This window comes from Puma concolor, chromosome C1 (assembly GCF_028749965.1).
Source record: "Puma concolor isolate L17-30 chromosome C1, mPumCon1.1.hap2, whole genome shotgun sequence".
NCBI classification, from domain to species: domain Eukaryota; kingdom Metazoa; phylum Chordata; class Mammalia; order Carnivora; family Felidae; genus Puma; species Puma concolor.
Window position 1 is genome coordinate 41,242,157 of NC_141674.1, and position 20,344 is coordinate 41,262,500.

Sequence of the window (20,344 nt, forward strand, 5' to 3'; positions counted from 1 at the left end):
GGGCAGGGGCCTGGGAGGTGGCTGGACAGCCTTGAGAGCAGTGCTGCTGGAACGGGAGTCGGGGGGTAGTGGGAGGGGACAGCGCCGGACTCCAGACACATCTGGAATCCTGATGGCCAGGCCTCCTCTAGGGGCCTCAGCAGCCTTCCTGGGGGGCAGGGGACACTGCTGCCAAGGCCAGGGCAGAGGCTTGGGTCCAGGTGTTCCCTATTTCTGCAACAGCCCCTTCCCCGTTCCTGCCTTTGTTCACCTGCTTGCCCCCATGGTGGGTACTGAGCCCCTGAGCAGCCCCTGGTGGGGGAGGAGGAGGAGGAGGACAGATTCCATTTAGGCAAATAATCCTAACCACAGTCTCAGGGCATAGATGGGGCCAAGATGACTGCAGTCTGGGAAGGCTTCCTGGACAAGAAGACTCTAGAGTCTGGCTGGGGAAGAGGAGAAGCCAGATTCCACTTGTATCCCTTCCTGTAGTCTCTGCCCATCCTGTCTGTTCTCCAGGGTGTTCTTGTTCTTTCTAATACACAAATCTGACTTACCTCACCCTTACCTCAAACCCTCCAAAGCTTCCTTGCCTTTAGGATAAGACAAAGCCAGAGCTGGTGCCTGAGGGCCCTCACACTCTGACACCGCCTCCCTCTCCTCCTGGCCAGGCAGGCCACATTATCCCACCCCTTAGCCTTTCTCATCCTCTTCCCTCCTGTCATCATCCTGAAATCCTTCTCGTGACCCAATGGCCTTCTTAAGAAAACAAAACTAAAAGGGACCTTCAGAGCCTCTCGCTACTGTTTCCCCAGACCAGGGCCATGGACCACAGATGGCAACCAAGATTTTAAAGATCTCCAGACAGACATGAGGCATAGAGTCCCAAGTAAGGGTCTTCCCCTCTCAATTCTCTGTCTTCATGGCATCAGGGAGAAAGCCTCAGTCCCGTGCTGGTGTGCGTTCAACATCCCTGTCGCTCTAAAAACCTCTTCTCACAGGAAAACAGCCTCTACAGATCATACAACCTGCTTTTGCAAGATTGCTTGGCCCTCACTATATCTATGATTATGTTCTTATCGTGCCAAATAATATGGGTTTTCTATGTAGTAATGTTTCCTTTAGATAAACTTACATAAAAAATATGAACCATTTTTGGGAAGAATAATACATAAATAATAACAGAGGTCTGCAGACATGGCAAAAATCAGGAAAGGTCAGAGGAAGTTCAAGTTGAGAGGCAGTGATCAGTCAAAAAAAAAAAAAAGTCCCTTGTTACACCCAAAAAAGGCCCAGACGAGGTTGGCTTTTGCTCTAAATCACAAAGAGAAGGAGATGAGGCTGGAATGACCCAAGGCTCCTAACTTCCAGGCCATTGTTCCTTCTGCCACATGGGGCCTGCTCCACCAGGGAGCTCCCCCTGATCTGCTACCTAGTACTTAGACTCCTGCCCTTAGCAAAGCCTCTGGGTGCTTCAGTCCTCTGGTTTCTGCCCTCAAGGTCTGCAGGGCTTCCCTCAGCCATTTCCCACACAAGAAAATGGTCCCAAGGGAAAGAACCTGCTTAAGGTCTTCCAAAGGGAGGAGGACCAGGATCCTGACACCGGTCAGGCTCAGAGAACATGATTCCAGACCACTGCACGAAGCTGCCCTTCATACCCACCCTTACCCTAGAGCCTCTTCACCCTGTGTGAGGCCAGGCAGGTATCACTGGCCCCATCTGATTGGAAAGGAGACTGAAGCTCAGAAAGGCCTGGGCCTTGTCCAGGGCCACATACTGAGGGGTGCTGTGCCATTACTGGCACACAGATCCTGCAGCCCCTCAGCCTCACCCTGTTCAGCTGAGCCACTCAGAGGTCCCAGAAGTCAGGTGGTTACCTTGTTTCCTGAAAACCCCACAAACTCCAGCAGCCGCAGGATCCTGGTAGGAAGCATGGACAGCGTCTGCAGGAACAGAGGCAGGTGGGCCTGTGGAGGGGCTGAAGCTGTCCCTCCTACTCCCCAAGCCCCCAGAGTCCTGGGGGTAATCCTGGGGGAGTAGAACCTATCTCCAGAATGCCCACAAGAAAGCCCCAGGTTTCCCATAAAGCCAACTTCCCTAGAGAAGCAACTACAGTGTGACAATTAGAAGCAGACTGTGTCTAAATCCTAATTTCACCATGCCCACTGGGTCACCCTGGGCTAGCTACATATCCCCTCTATGACTCAGTTTCCTCATCTGGGAATAATGCCCCCTACCTCTTCGGGGTCCTGTGAAGATGGATCAAATTAATATATGTAAAGCATATAATGGAGCCTGCACATAATAGTTAGCCATTATTGTTGTTACAAAGAATCCCTGCTCTGCACCAGGGCTCCATCATTGCATTTGATCCTCAGAACAGTCCTGCAAAGAAAGATTATTGCCCCTTTTGACAGATGGAAAAATAGAGGCATGGATAAGTGACAGGACATGTCTAAGGCCCCACAGCTCATCAGAGGGGAAGCCAGTTCTTAAACCCAGGGCAGTCCAGCTGTAACTTGCTAAAGCATCCAATGAACTCTGCCGTTTGTACTTCTCAGCACTTGGGCCAAGATCCCCGTTCTCATTTTACATACAAGGAAACTGGAACCCAGAGTGGGGCAGGGACACCCCACCACCCAAGGCCTGCTCTTGGAACAGGCTTTGTCTAGAGGGGAGAGAGCCATCCCCTGCCACACACACTTCTAGACAGGTCTGTGGACACCCAGGGCCAAGAGTCTAAATTTTCAATGAGCAGCTCCTCCTCTCAGGAGTAGGCTCAGAGCCTCTCTCACATTCCTTCTGCCTAGGATACCCTTCCCCACCTATAGATCCTTCAAGATCCAGCTCAGATACTCCTCGCTCCTTGAAACCTTCCCCAGCTCCTCCAGGAAGGGTTCTTGGCTCTGTCCCTGCAGGTTGCCTGCTGCTTCCAGACCTGTCTCCCTCCCCACTACTGGTCAATGTTTAACCACCAGCTCTCCAGGATGGAAAAGGCCCTGATTTATTGTGTTTGTCTTTTTCTGGTCCTATAAATACTGCCACCATGGTGCATTTCAAGCTTTCAACTTGACTTGGGAAGAAATGCACAGAGAGACTCTGAAGCACCTCCACCCCACCTCCATCCCAGCTCTGAGCTCCCCATGACATTGGCAATGCATCTGCTTTATCACTAGGTCCCAGGATCAGCTCAGTGTCCAGCATGGTAGGCCAGCAGAGACCATGTGAAGGTGAATTCCCACTCACCAGGTTGAAGGCTCCCACGCCGAGCTTCACCCCTCCCTCAAAATGCCTGTGGTTCTCTCCCTTACAGTATTGTGAGGACTGCACGAGGCTGTCCAGCTCCCTGTGGAGACAGGCAAAGTCCTTTTCAGCCACATAACAGCGGCTAGGTCCCATTCCAGCTGGGACTAAGGTTGTCCCCCACTCCCAGCTGATCTCAGAACTCCCTGGTGGTAGACTGATAACAGTTCTGACAATCAGAGAGCTGACATTCAAGGAATTTCTGACCCCGTCTGCCTAATAACATAGTCCTTGCCCCTGAGCGTCAGCTTTATCAGCCCCAGCACACTTGCCTTGTCCAGCATCTAAGCATTTTCACATGCTCTTCATTCTGTCTAGAACAATTTCTCAACTTTAGCACTACTGACATTTTAGGCTGGATAAATTCTTTCTTCAGGTAAGGAGGGGGCTAACTGTATATCACAGGATGTTTGGCAGCATCCTTGGCCTCCACCCACTAGATGCCAGACGTAACCTCCCCCCAGGTTGTCACAACCAAAATGTCTCTGAATATTGCCAAATGTCCCAGTGAAGAGCCACTGGGCTAACTATAACACCCCCTCCTTCAGGAAGTCTACCTGGGTCTCTTGGTTGAAATCCACCCTTCTTTTTCCTGGTCATCAATTGCACAGAGTCCATATCCCAGCCCGTCTTGGGCAGGACAGAAGCTTTAAAGATGTGCCTGCCTCTTTCCCAGGCCATGAGCATCTTGAAGCCTTTCAATCATCAAACACTGACTGAGGGCTCCCTGTGTCAGGCACTGGACGACAGCTAGAAGCAAAGCCACCAAGTGGCTGCCGTCACAACTCTCCCACTCTAGGGAACAGATCCTCCCCCGCCCCCACCATCAAGTCGCTGTGGGGGTGGAGGGGGGCTTCAAAGGAGAAGACTCCTGGGGTTTTACCCAGTCTGGGGTTCAGGGAAGGTTTCCCTGAGAAGCTGACACTTGAGCTGAAACCCTAGGGATAGGATGGTTAGCCTGGCACAGAAAGAGTGTTCCCAGCAGAGATACAAGCATGTCCAAAATCCCTGAAGTAGGAATGAGCTCAGCATGTCTGAAAAATTGAGGGAAGGCACAAATGTTTGAGGCAGAGTGGGGTGGAAGCTGTTGCTAGGAGGGCTAGGAGGAGCTCCCGGAATGACTCGGGACTTTATCCTAAAAGCAAGAGGAGTGTCGGGAACTGGTAAGGGGGTGACCTGACAAGGTTTGTGCTTTGGAAACATCGCTTTGGTAGCTGAAGACACTGGAGGGGGCAGAGCACAATTCCAGCACAGACCCACAAGGCCATGCAGTGTACATATACTACATGGTGTGTTATATCCCAGTGGTACCTTGAAATCACACTCACAATCTCTCTCCAGGGAAACAGTCACATTAGATGGAGAAAATAAAGATGATAAGTAGTCTCAAGTCAATTCAACTTTTAATAGAAAGTGAGTTTTAATGCCAAACTTGGGGGAAGAAACTGGGCTTTCAAAGCTTTTTTTTTTTTTTTTAATTTTAGAATTAGAGACAAGAATTGTGGTGCCATGTTGAGTAGAAGTGTTCTGGACTGAGTCTTATTTCTTTTATCCCTAGACAAAGCCTGTGCTTGGCCCAGTGCTGAGATGGCATGGAAATGATCTGGCCCTCAGGGAGCTCCCAGCTTGGGGAGGCTGTGTGTGTGGACACCATCCCTGTGTACTAGAGGGGTCCAAGGAAGGCTTCATGGGGAAGGTGGCATTTGGATTGGGCCTTAGTGGATACGCAGGGGTTCTGCTGCTGTTCTCAAAATTACTGTTCCTGTGTCTGTCTCCTAGCCTCTACTTCATCAAGCTATTTGTGCAGAATCTGTCTTATTTTCCCCAGGGTCAGGCATAGACTCAGGGGAACCAAATGAATAGATATACCCAGGAAACCACGTAAATAATATTCTGGAAAACTGAGGTCCCGAGGGTGCAGAAATCTGCCTGAGGTCACATGGCATTCTAGGCATCCAGCATCCAGCCAGTGCTACCTCCCACAAAGCAGCCTAAGAGGCACAGGGTAGTAGATGCTGTGGCCCCAGGCTCCCCCAGACCAGCCCCACTCACTTGTAGGTCTGGTAGCTGTTTCGAACTTTGATGCCGCCCTTGATGAAGCTCACCATGTTCTCATCCTGCAGGAGGGAGAGACGCTAAGAGTCAGGCTGGGTGGGTAGCCACAGGCTTGAGAGGGATCATACAAGGCTCTGGGCCCAGCCTGCCCCACCTTGGGCCCAGCTCTCTGAGGGGTTCTGGGCAGCACTCAGGGGTTAGCCAATCCAGTCCTCTGTAACCCCTGGGACTTGAGATGAGGATCTGCTTGCCAAACAAGACCTCCAAAATGTCCAGGGCCTGGAGGAGGCACTCCTCGTGGTTAACAGTGCCTCCTCCAGGTAGAGGAGTTGTGGGAGAGCAAGAAGGATGCTCAGTTTTGGACTATTTGTGTTTTCTACAACAAGCATCTATTTGTCACATTTGTAATTTAAAGCACTAATACCTACAGCCCACTTGTAGTTCCACTCCTGGGAGTACATGAGTATGCCCTAGAGAAACGAACAAACATGGGCTACAGGAGTTACCTTCAAGAATGTTCACTGCACTACTCTTCACAGAGTACAGAACCAAAACAACCCCAATGCCCTTCAGCAGGAGACTGGATGAACAAACTGCTATACCCATAGAAGGGAATATTATACAACTACATAAGGTTGGGTCAAGAAAGCAAGTCCCACACAGCTTGAGGCCTTAAGAAGCTTGAAGCTAACTAAAATGTAACAGTATGCTCCTCACACATGAATAGGAAGCTGAGAAAACTGTTTTTTTAAAAAATAGGTTGGGGGATAATAAAACTCTAGCCAATGGTTTCCCCATGAAGGAAGCAGGAGACAGGGTGGGTAGAAGACTCGTCAGCAGTATTCTGTTCTCTAATTAGGTGGGGGAATTCATGGGTGTTTATTATGTGTAATAATAGAATAAAAAAGGCCATACACAATGCAATTATTAACAGTGATCCTAATGAAGAATTAGGATTATCTAATTCTGTGAGGTACAAAAAGGGAGGACAGCTAACAAAAGTAAACAGTACCCCAATAAAATTCTTATGTGCCTGTCTACCCCAACACACGTATTTACATGATGACTGTTATGTTATAACCCAGATTTTCTGGTGAAATCATGAAGTGATGGTTCTCATAATTACCACTGTGTGGTGAGGAGCACAGGCTCCAAGTCAACCAGACCTGTATTCAAATCCCAGCTCTGCCATTTGCTAATCACGTGACTCTGTGAAAGTGGCTACTCCCCTCTAATCCTCCCCTTTACAAGCCTATGGTGAAGATTTAACAATATATGTACATTTATGTAAAAACAACATGCAATGTGTGTAAGGTATGTAAAAACTACATACGTATAATATACACATAAATCCTGGTATGTCGTAGAATCAAGTTTGATTCATTCAAACTTGTTTGTTGAATGAATCAAGTACAAAGCAGGCTTTGTGCTAATGCTGGTCACCCCACGTGACCCTCAGCAGGAAAACAGCAGTCGTGAGGTGGAAGCACATCCTAGTAGTGGATGGAAACATGTGTGCTGAGTGTGGAGGGGGTAAAGCCCATCACCTCTGCCACTGAGCCTGGCTAGGGTTGGGAGTGTTGGGGTGACTGAGCCTCAGTCTTCTCCCGGACCATAAGGAGGTGGACTGTGGCTGCTTATAGACCCTCTGGCTTGGAGTTGGTGACTGATCTTCTGAAATCCCCAGGCTGCTTGTACAAGAAGAGGGTTCCTACCTGTAGAAAGGTCAGAGCTGCTCTCTGCAGCAGGCACTCTGCATAGCAGACTTCAGCATGGATTTCCTCTGCGGGGAGAAAACCAGCCCTGAGGCCTCCTGGGACTCTCAGCAGGCAGCACAGGCCAAATCCTCCCCACTCTGGGAGGTGGTCTGGTTCCTTCACAGCTCTCAGCACTGTCTAGAATTTTCTCACTCCTTGCACTTGCCTTCCACCTGGTTCCCCCATCCCACCATCCAGAATGTCAACATAGGGCCCTAGGCCTTGTTCTCTTGTTCTCCACGCATCACAGTGCCAGGCAAGGAGAAGGTGCTGGGTTGAATGGATAAACAAAGAAGATCCTAATCCAGGGAAGCCCACAGGCTGTAGGAGTAAGGGAAGGAGAACTCACACAGCCCAGGGAGTCAGGAAAGACTTCCAGAAGAAAGGACATTTGAATTGAAAAGGAATGGAAAGGTGAGGCAAGAAGAGCTTTCTAGGCAGAGGCCTGGGAGAACCAAAAAACTCTGATGTTTGGGGACAGCCAAGCCACAGAAGGTCGAAATGGGGTTAAGGTAGGGAGAGACTTAGGGGACAGGTAAAGATGAGGGGCAGAGGTCTGACTGCAAAGGGCCTTATACATGGGAGGGGGGTGCAGATTTGGCCCTGTGGGTATCAGGGAGCTATGGAAGGCAAGAAGGAGGAATGGCCTTGTCAGGTTCATTGTCTTGTGTTAAAAACTTCAAGGGCTCTTGAGGCTAGAGAACACCATTTGCTCCTGCACTGAAGAGCCCTACCTTGCTCCAGCTGGCTGCTGCTACTTCCGCGACTGCTGCATGGGGTCGCTGCACACAGGCTCTGGCAGCCTAGACCATCTCTCCCACTGCCTTCAGCTATCTGATCCCAGTGCAGGCTCCAAAACCATATTCCCCTCCAGGGCACTTGTGATCACTATGATCATCAGGCCAGTAAACCTAATCAGACACAAAATTCTAAGCCCACCCTAGCCTGAAAAGCAAAGCTAATGACCTCGTGATGGCATTTTCTCTCCCCAGCTTCCAGGTCCTCAGCAGGTAATGCCATCAGGTAAGTGAGCCTCCCCTGCTCCCCAGCTCACCTGAGAGCAACTTCTCAAAAGGGCCCAGCCCACTCTGTGAAACTGGGAGATTAACCGCCCCTTTCCCCACCCATTCCTGGGCTGGGGACAGGGCTGCCTGGGGTCAGCGGGGTTGAGAGGACATTGAGATGCCACACCTTCCGTGAATTGGTCCATAGTGGGGCGATGCACCAGGTTGCTAAAGGAATCTGTTACAGAGGACTTCTTCCGGTGCCTGAAGAGGAAAAAGGGGCCTCAAGTCATTCAGTGAGGGTGAGCCAGGGGCCCAGGTGGGCTCAGATGCATCTCCCACCCTTCCCATGGACTCCACACACACTGAACTGGCAACTCTCCCAAGTCCAGGCTTTCTCACACTCTTGCTTCTGTTGTTACCCCTTCTTGGAGCCCCCTCCCCTCCTTTCTCTGCCCTGGCCAGTTTCCAGTCAACCTTTCAGGAAGCAGCTTCGGCATAACCTCCTCCAGGAAGCCTTTCCTGCTCCTCTGACAAGAACCCTACAGCCCCTGACCAGGCAGTTCAGGTGTCAGAGGTGGCCAGTGCCCACCCAGCACAGGGCCTGGCCCAGGGGTGTGCCTAGTGAAAGACGATTCCAGCTGTGCATAAACACTGAGGGTCCATTTGTTCATTCATTCACTCAAGCGGTTTATGTGTACTGAATACCAATTATGCACCAGGCCCTGTGACCCGTGTCTTCATTCAGTCTCCACAACAGCCCTACCTTCATACCTATTTTACATATGAAGAAAGTTGAGTCCAGAGAGAGACTTGCCCAAGATCAAAGAGTTACCACTTGACAGAGCCAGAATTCATCTCCTTAAAATCAGGCCTGGCCCCTGGAAGCTGCTTAGAGACTGGCTCAGATCATAAGACTCCTGAGGCAGAGCTGATAGGGACAGCTCCTAGCGCTTGGGGACACATCCTCTTAGCCAAAAGGAGCAGCATTAATAGTGGCATTTAGGCACTGGGATAGGCCAAGAAGACAAAAGGACAGACCTCATGACCCCTCATCCCTGCCCGCCCCATGGCCCGGACCTCTGACACAGCATCTGCGCCTCCTTCATCATGTTGCCAGCAAGCAGGATGTCCTGAGGGTCAAAAGTCATCATGGCCTGCATCTCCAGGATGGTGGCATATGTCAGCGAGTGGTACATGCTCTCCTTGGTTCTGCCAGAGAGAAGGGACATGAGAGCGCCAACCCCCAGACCTCCAGAGGTAGCTGGCCTGTGCCGATCACCTCCATAAACTACCCACCCAGCATGGCAGGGAAACAGAGATCCAGAGAGCGGAAGAGACTCTCCCAAGGTCTGACCCTCCCATTGCTGCTCAAAAGGCCTCAGATCCCAGCTCCTCTCCTTCCTGCTAGTGGCACCAGGTGACTTTCCAACTCTGAGCCTGTTTCTCATCCATTCTGTAGGAATGGCAGCAGCAAGAATGTTGTGTGGACTAAAGTAGGACTTCAGCAACCTGTTGGCCTGAGACCGTATGCCCAGTGCCTGCCTCTCACCTTCTGCCACACCTCCTAGAGCAGAGCCCAAGTCCCTTCTATCCTCAAGCTCCCCTTCCCCACCCTGCCCCCTGCGCTTGCCCTATCCTTGTTCCCTGGGCCTTATTGGCCTCACCCCCTCCTGCCTTTCCCCATCCCATCATCTGACCATGTGGCTTTCTGGTTAAGTTCTCCCATGGCTTTCATGTCCCATGATATAATGCCTGGGCCCAAGGCTCCACACAACACAGGTTCTGCCCACCTCTCCAGCCCAGCCCTCTTGTCACTTCTGTTTCTGCCCCATGACCTGCCCTCCCTGACTCATCTATCAAGGCTCTCAACTGCCTCCAAGGCCACTGGGCATCCAAGGCTCCCTCCTCAGGGCGCATGTGTCTATAATGAAGCACAGGTCATACTGAATTTATATCAGCAGAGGCTTAGCTCTCTCCTCAGACTGAACTGTGGGCACCTCAAGGACAGAGCTTGTATGGAACTCATCTCTGTCCTCAGTACCAGCGCCACAGGCCCTTTGTGAGTAGCCTCAGGAATCCTTCTCCTCCTGCCATCTTGCTTCTTCACAGCCCAGACCTCTCAACAGAAAAGCATATGGCAGGGGCTTTTAGTCTAACACATGGAAAGAAAAGCAGGAAGGGAGGGACAAGAAAAATGCCAGTTCCCCTCTGCACTTGGGGAAGTTACAACGTGTCTCAGCCTTGATTTATACTTCTGCAAAATGGGGAAAATAATTCTGGCCTGCCCAGGTCCCTATGGGATTGGCAGGGGATCACTCTTGCTCGTCACATGGTAGGAGCTATAGCAGTTTTCACTCCCTTCCCTACACACCCCCTCATTAATTATTTACAAAACTCCTCAGTGCCAGGCTTATGCTGGGAACTTCAGGGGAAAGAGATGACTGTTCTATTGTAAAATCACATGACTTCACCCCTTTTCATACCTTTCTCATTCATAAAACTGTAAAATTAAAAACTCTTTGTAAATTAAGTGTAAATTCTGGGTGACCTCTCTGCCCAGGTAATATTATCCTGGGGAGCCAAAGGTTTTTAAAGGAAACCAAAGGCTGGCCCACCCCTCACCAGCCCTGGCAGCTGTCCCAGGTCTTTGCTAGAACTCCTTAATCTGAAGGCAGTGGCTTGTGGAAAAGAGGCCACAGCCTGAAGTGGGGACAGAACTTCGGCTTCAGCGTCCCTGAGACACAGGCTGGAATCTTGGCTTTGCCAGTTACCAGTTGTGTGATCCTGGTGAATCTTATAAACTCTCTGAGCCTCAAGTTTCTCCTCTGTAAAATGGATACAATAATCATTCTCTCCCAGGGCTCTGGGTTGCTTAAATAGGACACCCAGGCCAGAGCCACATCATTGATGCTCAATAAATGTGAGTCTGCCAGGGTCAAGGGTCACTGCCCTAGAGAGAAACTCTCTCCTTCAGCAGACGTTTCCCTGGCAGTACCCAGACCCATCCCTCCAGATAATCCCCTCCCACCCCAGGCCTCTTGAGTTCTCAAGCCCCTGCCCCTCTCTTCCTCTCTCCACACCAGTGAGACCTGGGACTTAGCCCTAAGCACCCAGTCTGATACTGAGTCCAGAAGGAGGGGCAGCCCCACATGGGCAGCTGGCAGGCAAAGTGGAATTTCTAGTCTGAGGCCTAGTGCCCAATATGCACCTGCAGCTAGGAATCCTGGCTTTTCCCCAGCCTACCACTGGAAGGCCCTCAACTGCGTTCTGGACTGGGACTTGTGGTACAGGCATACATGGAAGGTACTCGAAGGTTTGGTTCCAGACCATTGCAATAAAGTGAAGCAAGTCAAATGAATTTTTTTGTTTCCCTGTGCACATAAAAGTTTAATTAAGTATGTAACAGCATTATGTCTAAAAAAATACAAAACTTAATTAAAAAATACTTTATTGCTGGGTTATTGGGTGGCTCAGTCAGTTAAGTGTCCAGCTTCAGCTCAGGTCATGATCTCACAGTTCATGAGTTCGAGCCCCATGTCGGGCTCTCTGCTGTCAGCACAAAGCCCGCTTCAGATCCTCTCTTCCCCTTCTATCTCTGCCCCTTCCCCGCTCTCTCAAAAATTAAAAAATAAATAAAAAATACTTTACTGCTAAAAAAATGTTAATCATTATTAACATTTCATTGAGCTGTAATAGTTTTGCTGGTGAAGGATCTTGCCCTGATGTTCATTGCTTCTGACTGATGAGGGTGGTGGTTGCAGAAGGATGGGTTGGCTGTGGCAATTTCTTTAAATAAGACACGGGGTGCCTGGGTGGCTCAGTCAATTAAGCATCTGACTTCAGCTCAGGTCATGATCTCATGGTTCGTGGGTTTGATCTCCGCACTGGGCTCTGTGCTGACAGCTCCAAGCCTAGAGCCTGCTTCAGATTCTATGTCTCCCTGTCTCTATCCCTCCCCCACTCATACTCTGTCTCTCTCAAAAAAATAAATAAATAATACATTAAAAAAAAAGACGACAATGAAGTTTTGCTGCACTGGTGGACGCTTGGTTTCACAATTTCACAATTTCTCTGCACATGTGATGCTGTTTGATAGCATTTTACCCACAGCAGAACTTCTTTCAAAATTGGAGTCAATCTTCTCAAACCCTGCTGCTGTTTTATCAACTAAGTTTATGCAATATTCTAAATCCTTTGTTGTAATTTCAACAATGTTTACCAGGAATAGATTCAATCTCAAGAAATCAAAATCTTTTTGATTTTGTGCTCATCCACAAGATGCAACTCCTCATCCGTTCACGTTTTATCATGAGATTGCAGCACCTCAATCACATCTTCAGGCTCCACTTTTAATTCAAGTTCTCTTGCTCTTTCTGCCACATCTGCAGTTAACTTCCTCCCCTCAAGTCTTAAACCCCCCAAAGTCGTCCATGAGGGTTGGAATCAACTTCTTTCAAACTCCTGCTCATGTTGATATTTTGACCTCTTCTCATGAATCACAAAGTTCTTAATGGCATCTAGCATGGTGAATCCTTTCTAGAGGTTTGCAACTTACTTTGCCAAGATCCATCAGAGGAATCACTACCTATGGCAGCTCTAGCCTTATGAAATAGATTTCTTATGTGGAGAGACCTGAAAGTTGAAAGGACTCCTTGAACCATGGGCCACAGAATGGATACTGAGTTAGCAGGCATGAAAACAACATTAATCTCATTGTACATCTCCATCAGAACTCTTGGGTGATGAGGTGCATTGTAAATGATCAGTAGTATTTTGAAAGAAATCTTTTTTTTCTGAGCAGGTCTCAACAATGGGGATAAAATATTCAGTAAACCATGTTAGAAACAGACATCTGTCATCTAGGCTTTGTTCTTCAATTTAAAGAGCACAGGAAAACTAGATTTAGCATAATTCCTAAGGGCCCTAGGATTTTCAGAATGGTGAAGGAGCACTAGCTTCAACTTAGAGTCACCAGCTGCATTAGCCCCTTACAAGAGCCAGCCTGTCCTTTGAAGCCAGGTCCTGACTTCTCCTCTCTATCTATGAAAGTCCCAGATGGCATCTTCTTCCAGTATAAGGCTGTCCCATCTACACTGAAAATCTGTTGTTTAGTGTAGCCACCTTCATTAATGGTCTCAGTAGAGCTCCTGGGTGACCTGCTGCAGCTTCTACATCCTGTCGCTTCACCTTGCACTTTCATGTCATGGAGACAGCTTCTTTCCTTAAACCTCACAAACCCACCTCTGCTAGCTTCCAACCTTTCTTCTGCAGCTTCCTCACCTCTCTCAGCCTTCACAGAACTGAAGAGAGTTAGGGCCTTACTTTGGATTAGGTTTTGGCTTAAGGGAATGTCGTGGCTGATTTGATCTTCTATCCAGACCACTCAGACTTTCTCCATATCAGCAATGTGGTCAGCAATCACTTTGTTATCATTCTGTATATTCACTAAAGAGCACTTTTAATTTCATTCAAGAACTTTTCCTTTGCTTTCATAACTGTGGCTGTTTGGTGCAAGAGGCCTACCTTTTGATCTGTCCTGGCTTTCAACACATCTTCCTTACTAAGCCTAGTCATTTCTAGCTTTTGATTTAAAGAAGGGACATGCAACTCTTCCTCTTACTTGAATACTCAGAGGCCATTGTAGGATTATTAATTGGCATAATTTCAATGTGGTATGCCTGTACAGAGGTAGGACAACTCCCCAAACCCCAGACACCCCAAGTTTAGTTTATAATCCAAAGTTCTTGTTTGCTTACAAAATCCTGACCCCTGAAAATAAGAGTCCCTCACCTCTGAGATAAACCCAAATCTGGGACATGATGCCCATTGGGGTCCCACTTTCTGGGCCCAGACCAGCTGTCAAACTGGAGAGGGCACTGGAAGAGCCATCAGAAGAGCACAGTGTTGGGACCTGGGGACTCCCTGGCCATATGGAGATCAGCTAAGCCTTGGGGCCTCCAGCTCTTCCCTCCTCTACCAAAGGCAAAGTAAAATAAAGCTACTCAAAGAAGTGACAAACACAGAAAACAAATGCCCAGGCTGGGGAGGAGTGGGTGGTGGGGCTGGAGTCTGATGAGCCCATTACTCTCTGAGGGCAAAGTATGAATAACAATTAAATGAGACACTGCATGCACAATGAGGAACAGTGAATGAAACTAGACCTCAACATTTTTTGAAGCTTCAATGGCTACAAATGGAGAGGAAAGGTCATTTTTTAGCAAGAATTATTTCCCCTAGGGGCGCCTGGGTGGCTCAGTCGGTTGTGTCCAACTCTTGGTTTTGGCTCAGGTCATGATGTCATGTTTCATGAGTTTAAGCCCCCGTCGGGCTCTGTGCTGACAGTGTGGAGCCTACCTAGGATTCTCTCCCTCTCTCTCTTCCCCTCCCCAACTTGCTCTGTCTCTCAAAATAAATAAATAATTAAAAAAAATTATTTCCCCTAGACCAGTGGTTCTTAATAAAGATGGGGAGATATTTTTCCTGTCCTCCTCACCCCAAGCCTCCATCCCAACCTCTAGCATCTGCCAAATTTCTCAAAACATGTTTTGGTTGTCACAAGGTGGGTGTGGGTGAGAAGTGTGTTAATAACATCTACTGTTTGGGAACAACACTCTTAAACTGAAAAAGAAAGAAAAGATTCTTTTCTGGAATGGGACAAGAGCTAAGATAAAGAGTAGCTTCACTACCTGAAGTGTGAAGTTAAAAGATACCCTCATGGAAAAACTGGTTTTCTCCATGGTGCCTCCTTCAGGGCAAGCTTTTCCTCTCTGAGGCCTGAACTGTAGGGCCTGAGGTGGACTCCTGAGGTGAGGGAATGAATGCCCTACTGAGGTGAGGGAGGATGAGGCAGCCCCTCAACATGCAGTGGGGAGGCTGTGGGGAGGGGGTGTTGAACATGTGGGGGAAGGTCGGCAAGGAAGGTGGCAGGGAAGAGCCTGCTTAGGGACAGGTAATGACCAGAAGGGAAGTGGAGCTGGGGAGTCTTCCAAAATACTAGGAGGGGAACCTAGATGTTCAGGGATGGAGCAAGACAGAGCTTGGCCTGCCTCAGACTGTGGCCACACTCTTGCTGCAGACCCAACCCCTACCCCACCTCAAGCCCAGATCCCCTTAGAGGGTGGGGATGAGGTGCGGGGACTGCTGCGGAGGGATCATTATAAGACTCATGATCATCACATGCTAGAATCCCCACTGCCCCCAGAAACTGGGCCATTAACTCCAAACAGGACAACAATGGGTCAGTCAAGTCTACAGAAATTGAACAGGTCAGGCTTGTGAACTCAGGGGAAGCAGTCCCCGAGTCAGCATTTGCCTTCCCTCAGAACTTGAGGGAACCAGATGTGGCAGAGGACAACCACAACCTAGAGCTGAAAAGAAGGCGTTAGGCAAGTAGGCAGCACACATGATTAGCCCCTGGGCCCCTCACCCCTACCCCAATCCCAGAATTCAGGCAGCCAGGGGTACTCTGACCAGGCTGCGGAACAGCTTCTCTGGAGAAGCTGACATCTGGGGCCAGGTCATCCAAAAGCCAATCCCAGCAATTACAAGGTCAAGGAGCCAGGTGCTTCCCTTCTGGTCATTACCTGTCCCTCCTCCCTGCCACCTTCCTTGCCCACCTCCCCCAATATCCAAAAGCCAATCCCACCAATTAGAAGGCTAAGAACTGGCTCTTAAATATGACCAGACAGTCAGGGACCATCAGGCATTTGAGGAAAGCCCCCACCAGAAGATTCTCCCATTACATAGAAAAAGGGAACCTGGAAAAAATGGAGATTATACAGGAAAATAATAAAGCATTTAAAAGAGAAACATATTCTGTGATAAAAATAACAACAAATACTTACTAGAGTGCTCACTATATGCCAGGCCCTGTCCTAAGGACTCTCATACTCCAAGTATAGATATAAAGAACAGAATGCACCCAGAAACCAAGAATAAGATGTTGTAGGGAAAAAAAGAACATTCAGAAAACAATGAGTCTGAGAAAATTAATCATATGATCTCAGAAAAAAAGAAAATAGAAGGATCTCTTCTAACTCAATAGAAGGATTTAATGATAAGGTTGAGGAAATCACCCCCAAACTAAGAGAAAACAAAAAGAGAAAGAAATGCAAAACTGAGCAGAAGGTAGGAGGCTTAGAAGAGGACTAGCCCAGGAAGTCCAATGTTTGACTTAAAGAAAGCCTGAGAAAGGGAGACAAAACATGGAGGGGTTGTGCTAGACAATGTCCTAGAACCAAAAGGCAGTCTCCAAATTATTTTTAAAAATACCTACATTTCAGCACATTATCATGAAATTTCAGATTTGCAAGGATAAAAGAGACGATTCTAAACATTTCTGGGGAAGGAAAAATGATCACGTGCAAAGTTAGAAAAAATTAGGGTTCCTGTGGCTATAGCAGATGCTAGAAAACAGGGATGCAATGCCTTCAAAATTCTGAGGGGGGAGAATTACATTGATGTAACTCCTTCCTAGGAAGTTTCTAAAGCATATGCTCTGATAAAATGAGGTTGGGTACCAGAGAAAAAGCCAGGTCAAAGAAACAAGAGAGAAGTAAAGAAGTAAAGAAGAGAGAAGTTCCAGGAGATGGCTGGGAGATGGCCAGTAGACACAACTATCCTCCAGGGGACAGGTTTCCAGAAAAAACGTTATAAAGAGTTCAGGATAAATGTACAGTAAATTAGGCCAATGAAAAGACAAGGTAGGGGTACCTGACAAGGTAGGGGTACCATATGCCAGTGGAGCATATGACTCTTGATCTCAGGGTTGTGAGTTTGAGCCCCATATAGGGTGTAGAGATTATTTAAAAATAAAAATAAAAAATCTTAAAAAGAAAGACAATTAACTCCAAAAAAGAAATGTAATCTTACAACTCATCTCTGTGATGAGCATTAGTTACCTAATTATAATAATGTAAATACTATAAATTTTTCCAGACACTGTAATATAAAGATAAGAGAAAGGATGAGGGAAGGGGAAGGGAGGTAGAGCAGGGGTGTAAGAAAGCTAAATTCTTGTCTACCAATAAATGTTTAAAAGTAAAAGGTAAAAAAATTAAAAACGAAAAGGAAAAAAAGAATTTTATGGAGTATAAATTCTTAATGTTTTTAAAAAGTAGAAAAAAATGACAAAGAGCAATATAAGCCTATTATTTAGAAATAAGGCAGCAAACACTAGAAGAAATGGCTAAAAGACTTGAGTAAAAGCAACTCAAATCTTTGGTACTCTGGGGAAAAATGAAGAAAAGCGGCTGTGTTACAGCTGACAGGGGAAAAACCCTGAGTGGATTCAGTGGGAACAAGAAATCAAACTGGGAAAGGCCATAAGAACCCAAAAGTAAGGAAGTCACAGTGACCTTGGGGAGGACTGGGCTGCTCAGGGCTGTAGAATGGGGAGCCCGAGCCCCTATTTTTATGGGACTCCCAGGGTTCATGGTGACCCAGAAGGCTGAAGAGATTCAGTTACATGGGGTTCCTCTTACATAAGACCTCTGGTTCTCCATGACCAGACACTACACGTAGGCTCCCATGTATGTGCACATGCGTGTGCACACACACACACACACCCGCCCCCACCCCCAATCTGGGCTTAAGCCTCACCTGGGCTTGAGGTAGCTGAGTGCTTCTGAGAACTGGTTGGTGAGGAAGAGGTCCAGGGCAGTCATACACTGGTCGAGGGCCTCATGGAGGCTGCTCACAGGAGTCCTGCTGGGAGAGACATGGAAGTGACCAAGAGCCCTCAACCCCTGTCCAGGCTAGAACAAAGCCCCACAGGGCCCATGCAACCTCCCTGCCAGCCTTGGATGCCTGTCAAAAGCTCCTCCAGGGGAGGAGACACAAAGACACAAAGACAATTTGGACATACCTCTAAGTGTTCCTAAAGGTGGGAGAAAAGAAGAATGGGGGTGTCATCTGAGATCTGGTGGAGGGGTTTGGGGAGGAGCAGAGGATGGAGAGCAAGGAAGCCTCAGGAACAAATTTATCTTACCCCTCACAAGGTTAAAGGGAGTCTTTATGGCCCTTCTGACCCATCAAGCTTTTCTGCCCCGCTCCCCAGGGGGGCACAGCCCACCCTCTAAATCCCACTTCAGTCCTTTTCCTCTTCCTCCTTCTCCAGGACTTCTCCTGCCCATCTTGAGCCTGCACTCTAGAACTCCAGAGACACTGTCACAATGGGCTGTGGTGTGCAGGCCTCTCAAAGGCCACCTTCCCTGTACCTGACCCTCTTCCAGCCCTTACATTTCTCTATAGCTTTTATCACTCTCTGACATACACATATATATTTCTTTCTTTCTTTCTTTTTTATTTTATTTTATTTTATTTTGTCTGTCTCCCTCCACTAAAAATAAGCTTCCTGAGGGCAGGATTCCTTCTTCTGTTCAGTGCTGTATCCCCAGAATCTAGCATCTGGTACAAAGTGGGCTTTTGATAAGTATCTGTTAAGTGAATGAAAACTGATTGAATGAAGTCTCAGGCTGGAACAAATCCCTGAGCTGTCTGGGTCTCGGCTTCCCCAACTGAAAAATGAGAGATTAAACTATGAAATCCCCAGAGTCCTATCTTGAGGATGTCTCTTCTCAAGGAGTCTCTTCTGAGTGAGAGAAGGTTCCAAAAGGGGCCTTGATGACCTCATTGAAAGGAGATCCTTTCCCCTCAAAGTTAGTTAAGAGAGTCCCTTTCCACCTGGTAAACATCTACACATAACTTTCCCAGTTCCAATGTCTCTTCCTCTCTGATGCAGCAGCAGATCTTCCTGGCAAATTGAAACAAATTGAAACATGTACCTTGTTCAAAATTGAACTCTTGTTCATTCTCTCAAGCCTGTTCTCCCCCAGTCTTTGCCATCTTAATAAATGACATCCCTCTACCCAGTTTCTCAAGCCAGAAATCTGACAGTCAGCCTTGATACGTCTACCCCATCACTAAGCCCTATCAGTTCCGCCTCTGGAAAATCTCTTAGCCCAGCCCCTTCTGTGCCCAGTGAAGGCCACCGGCACCTTCACCCAGGGCTGATGGAAGACTGGCCCTTCCACTCTCACTCCTCCTGCCCCTGTTCTTTCTCCGTTAAATCGTTCTGCTCAGTATTGCAGGTCTCTCAACTCTCTTCTTTGCAATCTCTTTGAATCTGTTACAGTCTGAGTGATTTCTTCAGATCTTTCATTTCACTAATTCTCCACAAGGCATGTGTGATTTGCTATCTTTCCTGTCTACTGAGTTTTTAATTTCAATGATTATATTTTACATTTCCAGAAATTCCATTTGCTTCCTTTTCAAATCTGCTTGGTCGTTTTGGGCAGTATTTTGTTCCCTGCTTATTATTTCAAGTCCATCTTGACTCCTTTACATGTTTTAAAAACATTTATATTCTAGATCTCATAATTCTAGCATCTTTAGACTCTCAGTGAAACAAATTCTGTTGTTTCTTGCTTTTGGTGTCTACTACTCACAATGACTTGTTTCCTTGTGTGTTTTGTAATTTAACCATGAGTTCCTATTTGGCTGATCCCAAAGGGATCTTAGGAGAAGGATCTATTCCTCCAGAGAGGATTTTCATTTACTTTGGCCAGATTCCCTGGGCTGCTACCATATCCTATGATACTTAAGTTACTTTTTTAGGTTAGTATTTCTAGGACCACAAAAGGAATAGGTTTTCAAACCCAAAATTTGTGTGAGGGCAGATTAAAATTTATAAGTTTCTAGGGAGCCTTTTTTCTCCACTAGACCTGTCGTCCCCCTTTATGAAAGGGTGTCTACCTCTTTCTGGTCAATATTCCTATTTGCTGGGGGGATAGCTCTTTGGAGGTCCCAGATTCATGTGGTGGTATAAGGGGGACAAGTTTCAACTCCTCACACTATCACTGGGCTGGCCCATCCTTTGAATGGTCATTAAAACTCCAGGCTCTACCAACTTCAGCTCAGGTCATGATCTCGCAGTCCAGGAGTTCAAGCCCCACATCTGGCTCTGTGCTAACAGCTCAGAGCCTGGAGCCTGCTTTGTATTCTGTGTCTCCCTCTCTCTCTGCCCCTCCCCACTCGTGCCCTGTATCTTCCTCTCTCAAAAGAAATACACGTTTTTTTTTTTTAATTAAAAACAAAAACAAAAACAAAAACAAAGTCCTCCAGATTTTAGACTTCTGGAATTTATAAATATCTTCACATTGCTATGGCTTCATCTCATTTATCAGCATGATTTCAGCTTTTTATTCTTGGCTTGAGAAGATTTGTTCCTTTGTGGAAACTCAG

General features: G+C 47.6%; 1 protein-coding gene across 11 annotated transcripts in view; it reads right to left on the minus strand.

Annotated features, from left to right (window-relative positions):
- Positions 1-20,344, minus strand: part of TTC39A (tetratricopeptide repeat domain 39A) — a 54,883-nt gene that overhangs the window by 13,606 nt on the left and 20,933 nt on the right. For 5 of the 11 annotated variants that reach the window (XM_086716943.1, XM_025931413.2, XM_086716940.1 and 2 more), the window contains exons 2-8: positions 17,702-17,806; positions 9,179-9,310; positions 8,286-8,362; positions 7,053-7,120; positions 5,335-5,399; positions 3,226-3,325; positions 1,857-1,922 (exon numbers count right to left, since the gene is read on the minus strand). In XM_086716943.1, coding sequence (XP_086573069.1) covers positions 1,857-1,922; positions 3,226-3,325; positions 5,335-5,399; positions 7,053-7,120; positions 8,286-8,362; positions 9,179-9,310; positions 17,702-17,806 — 613 coding nt within the window. The other 6 variants (XM_086716944.1, XM_086716942.1, XM_086716939.1 and 3 more) reach the window with 3 other exon arrangements.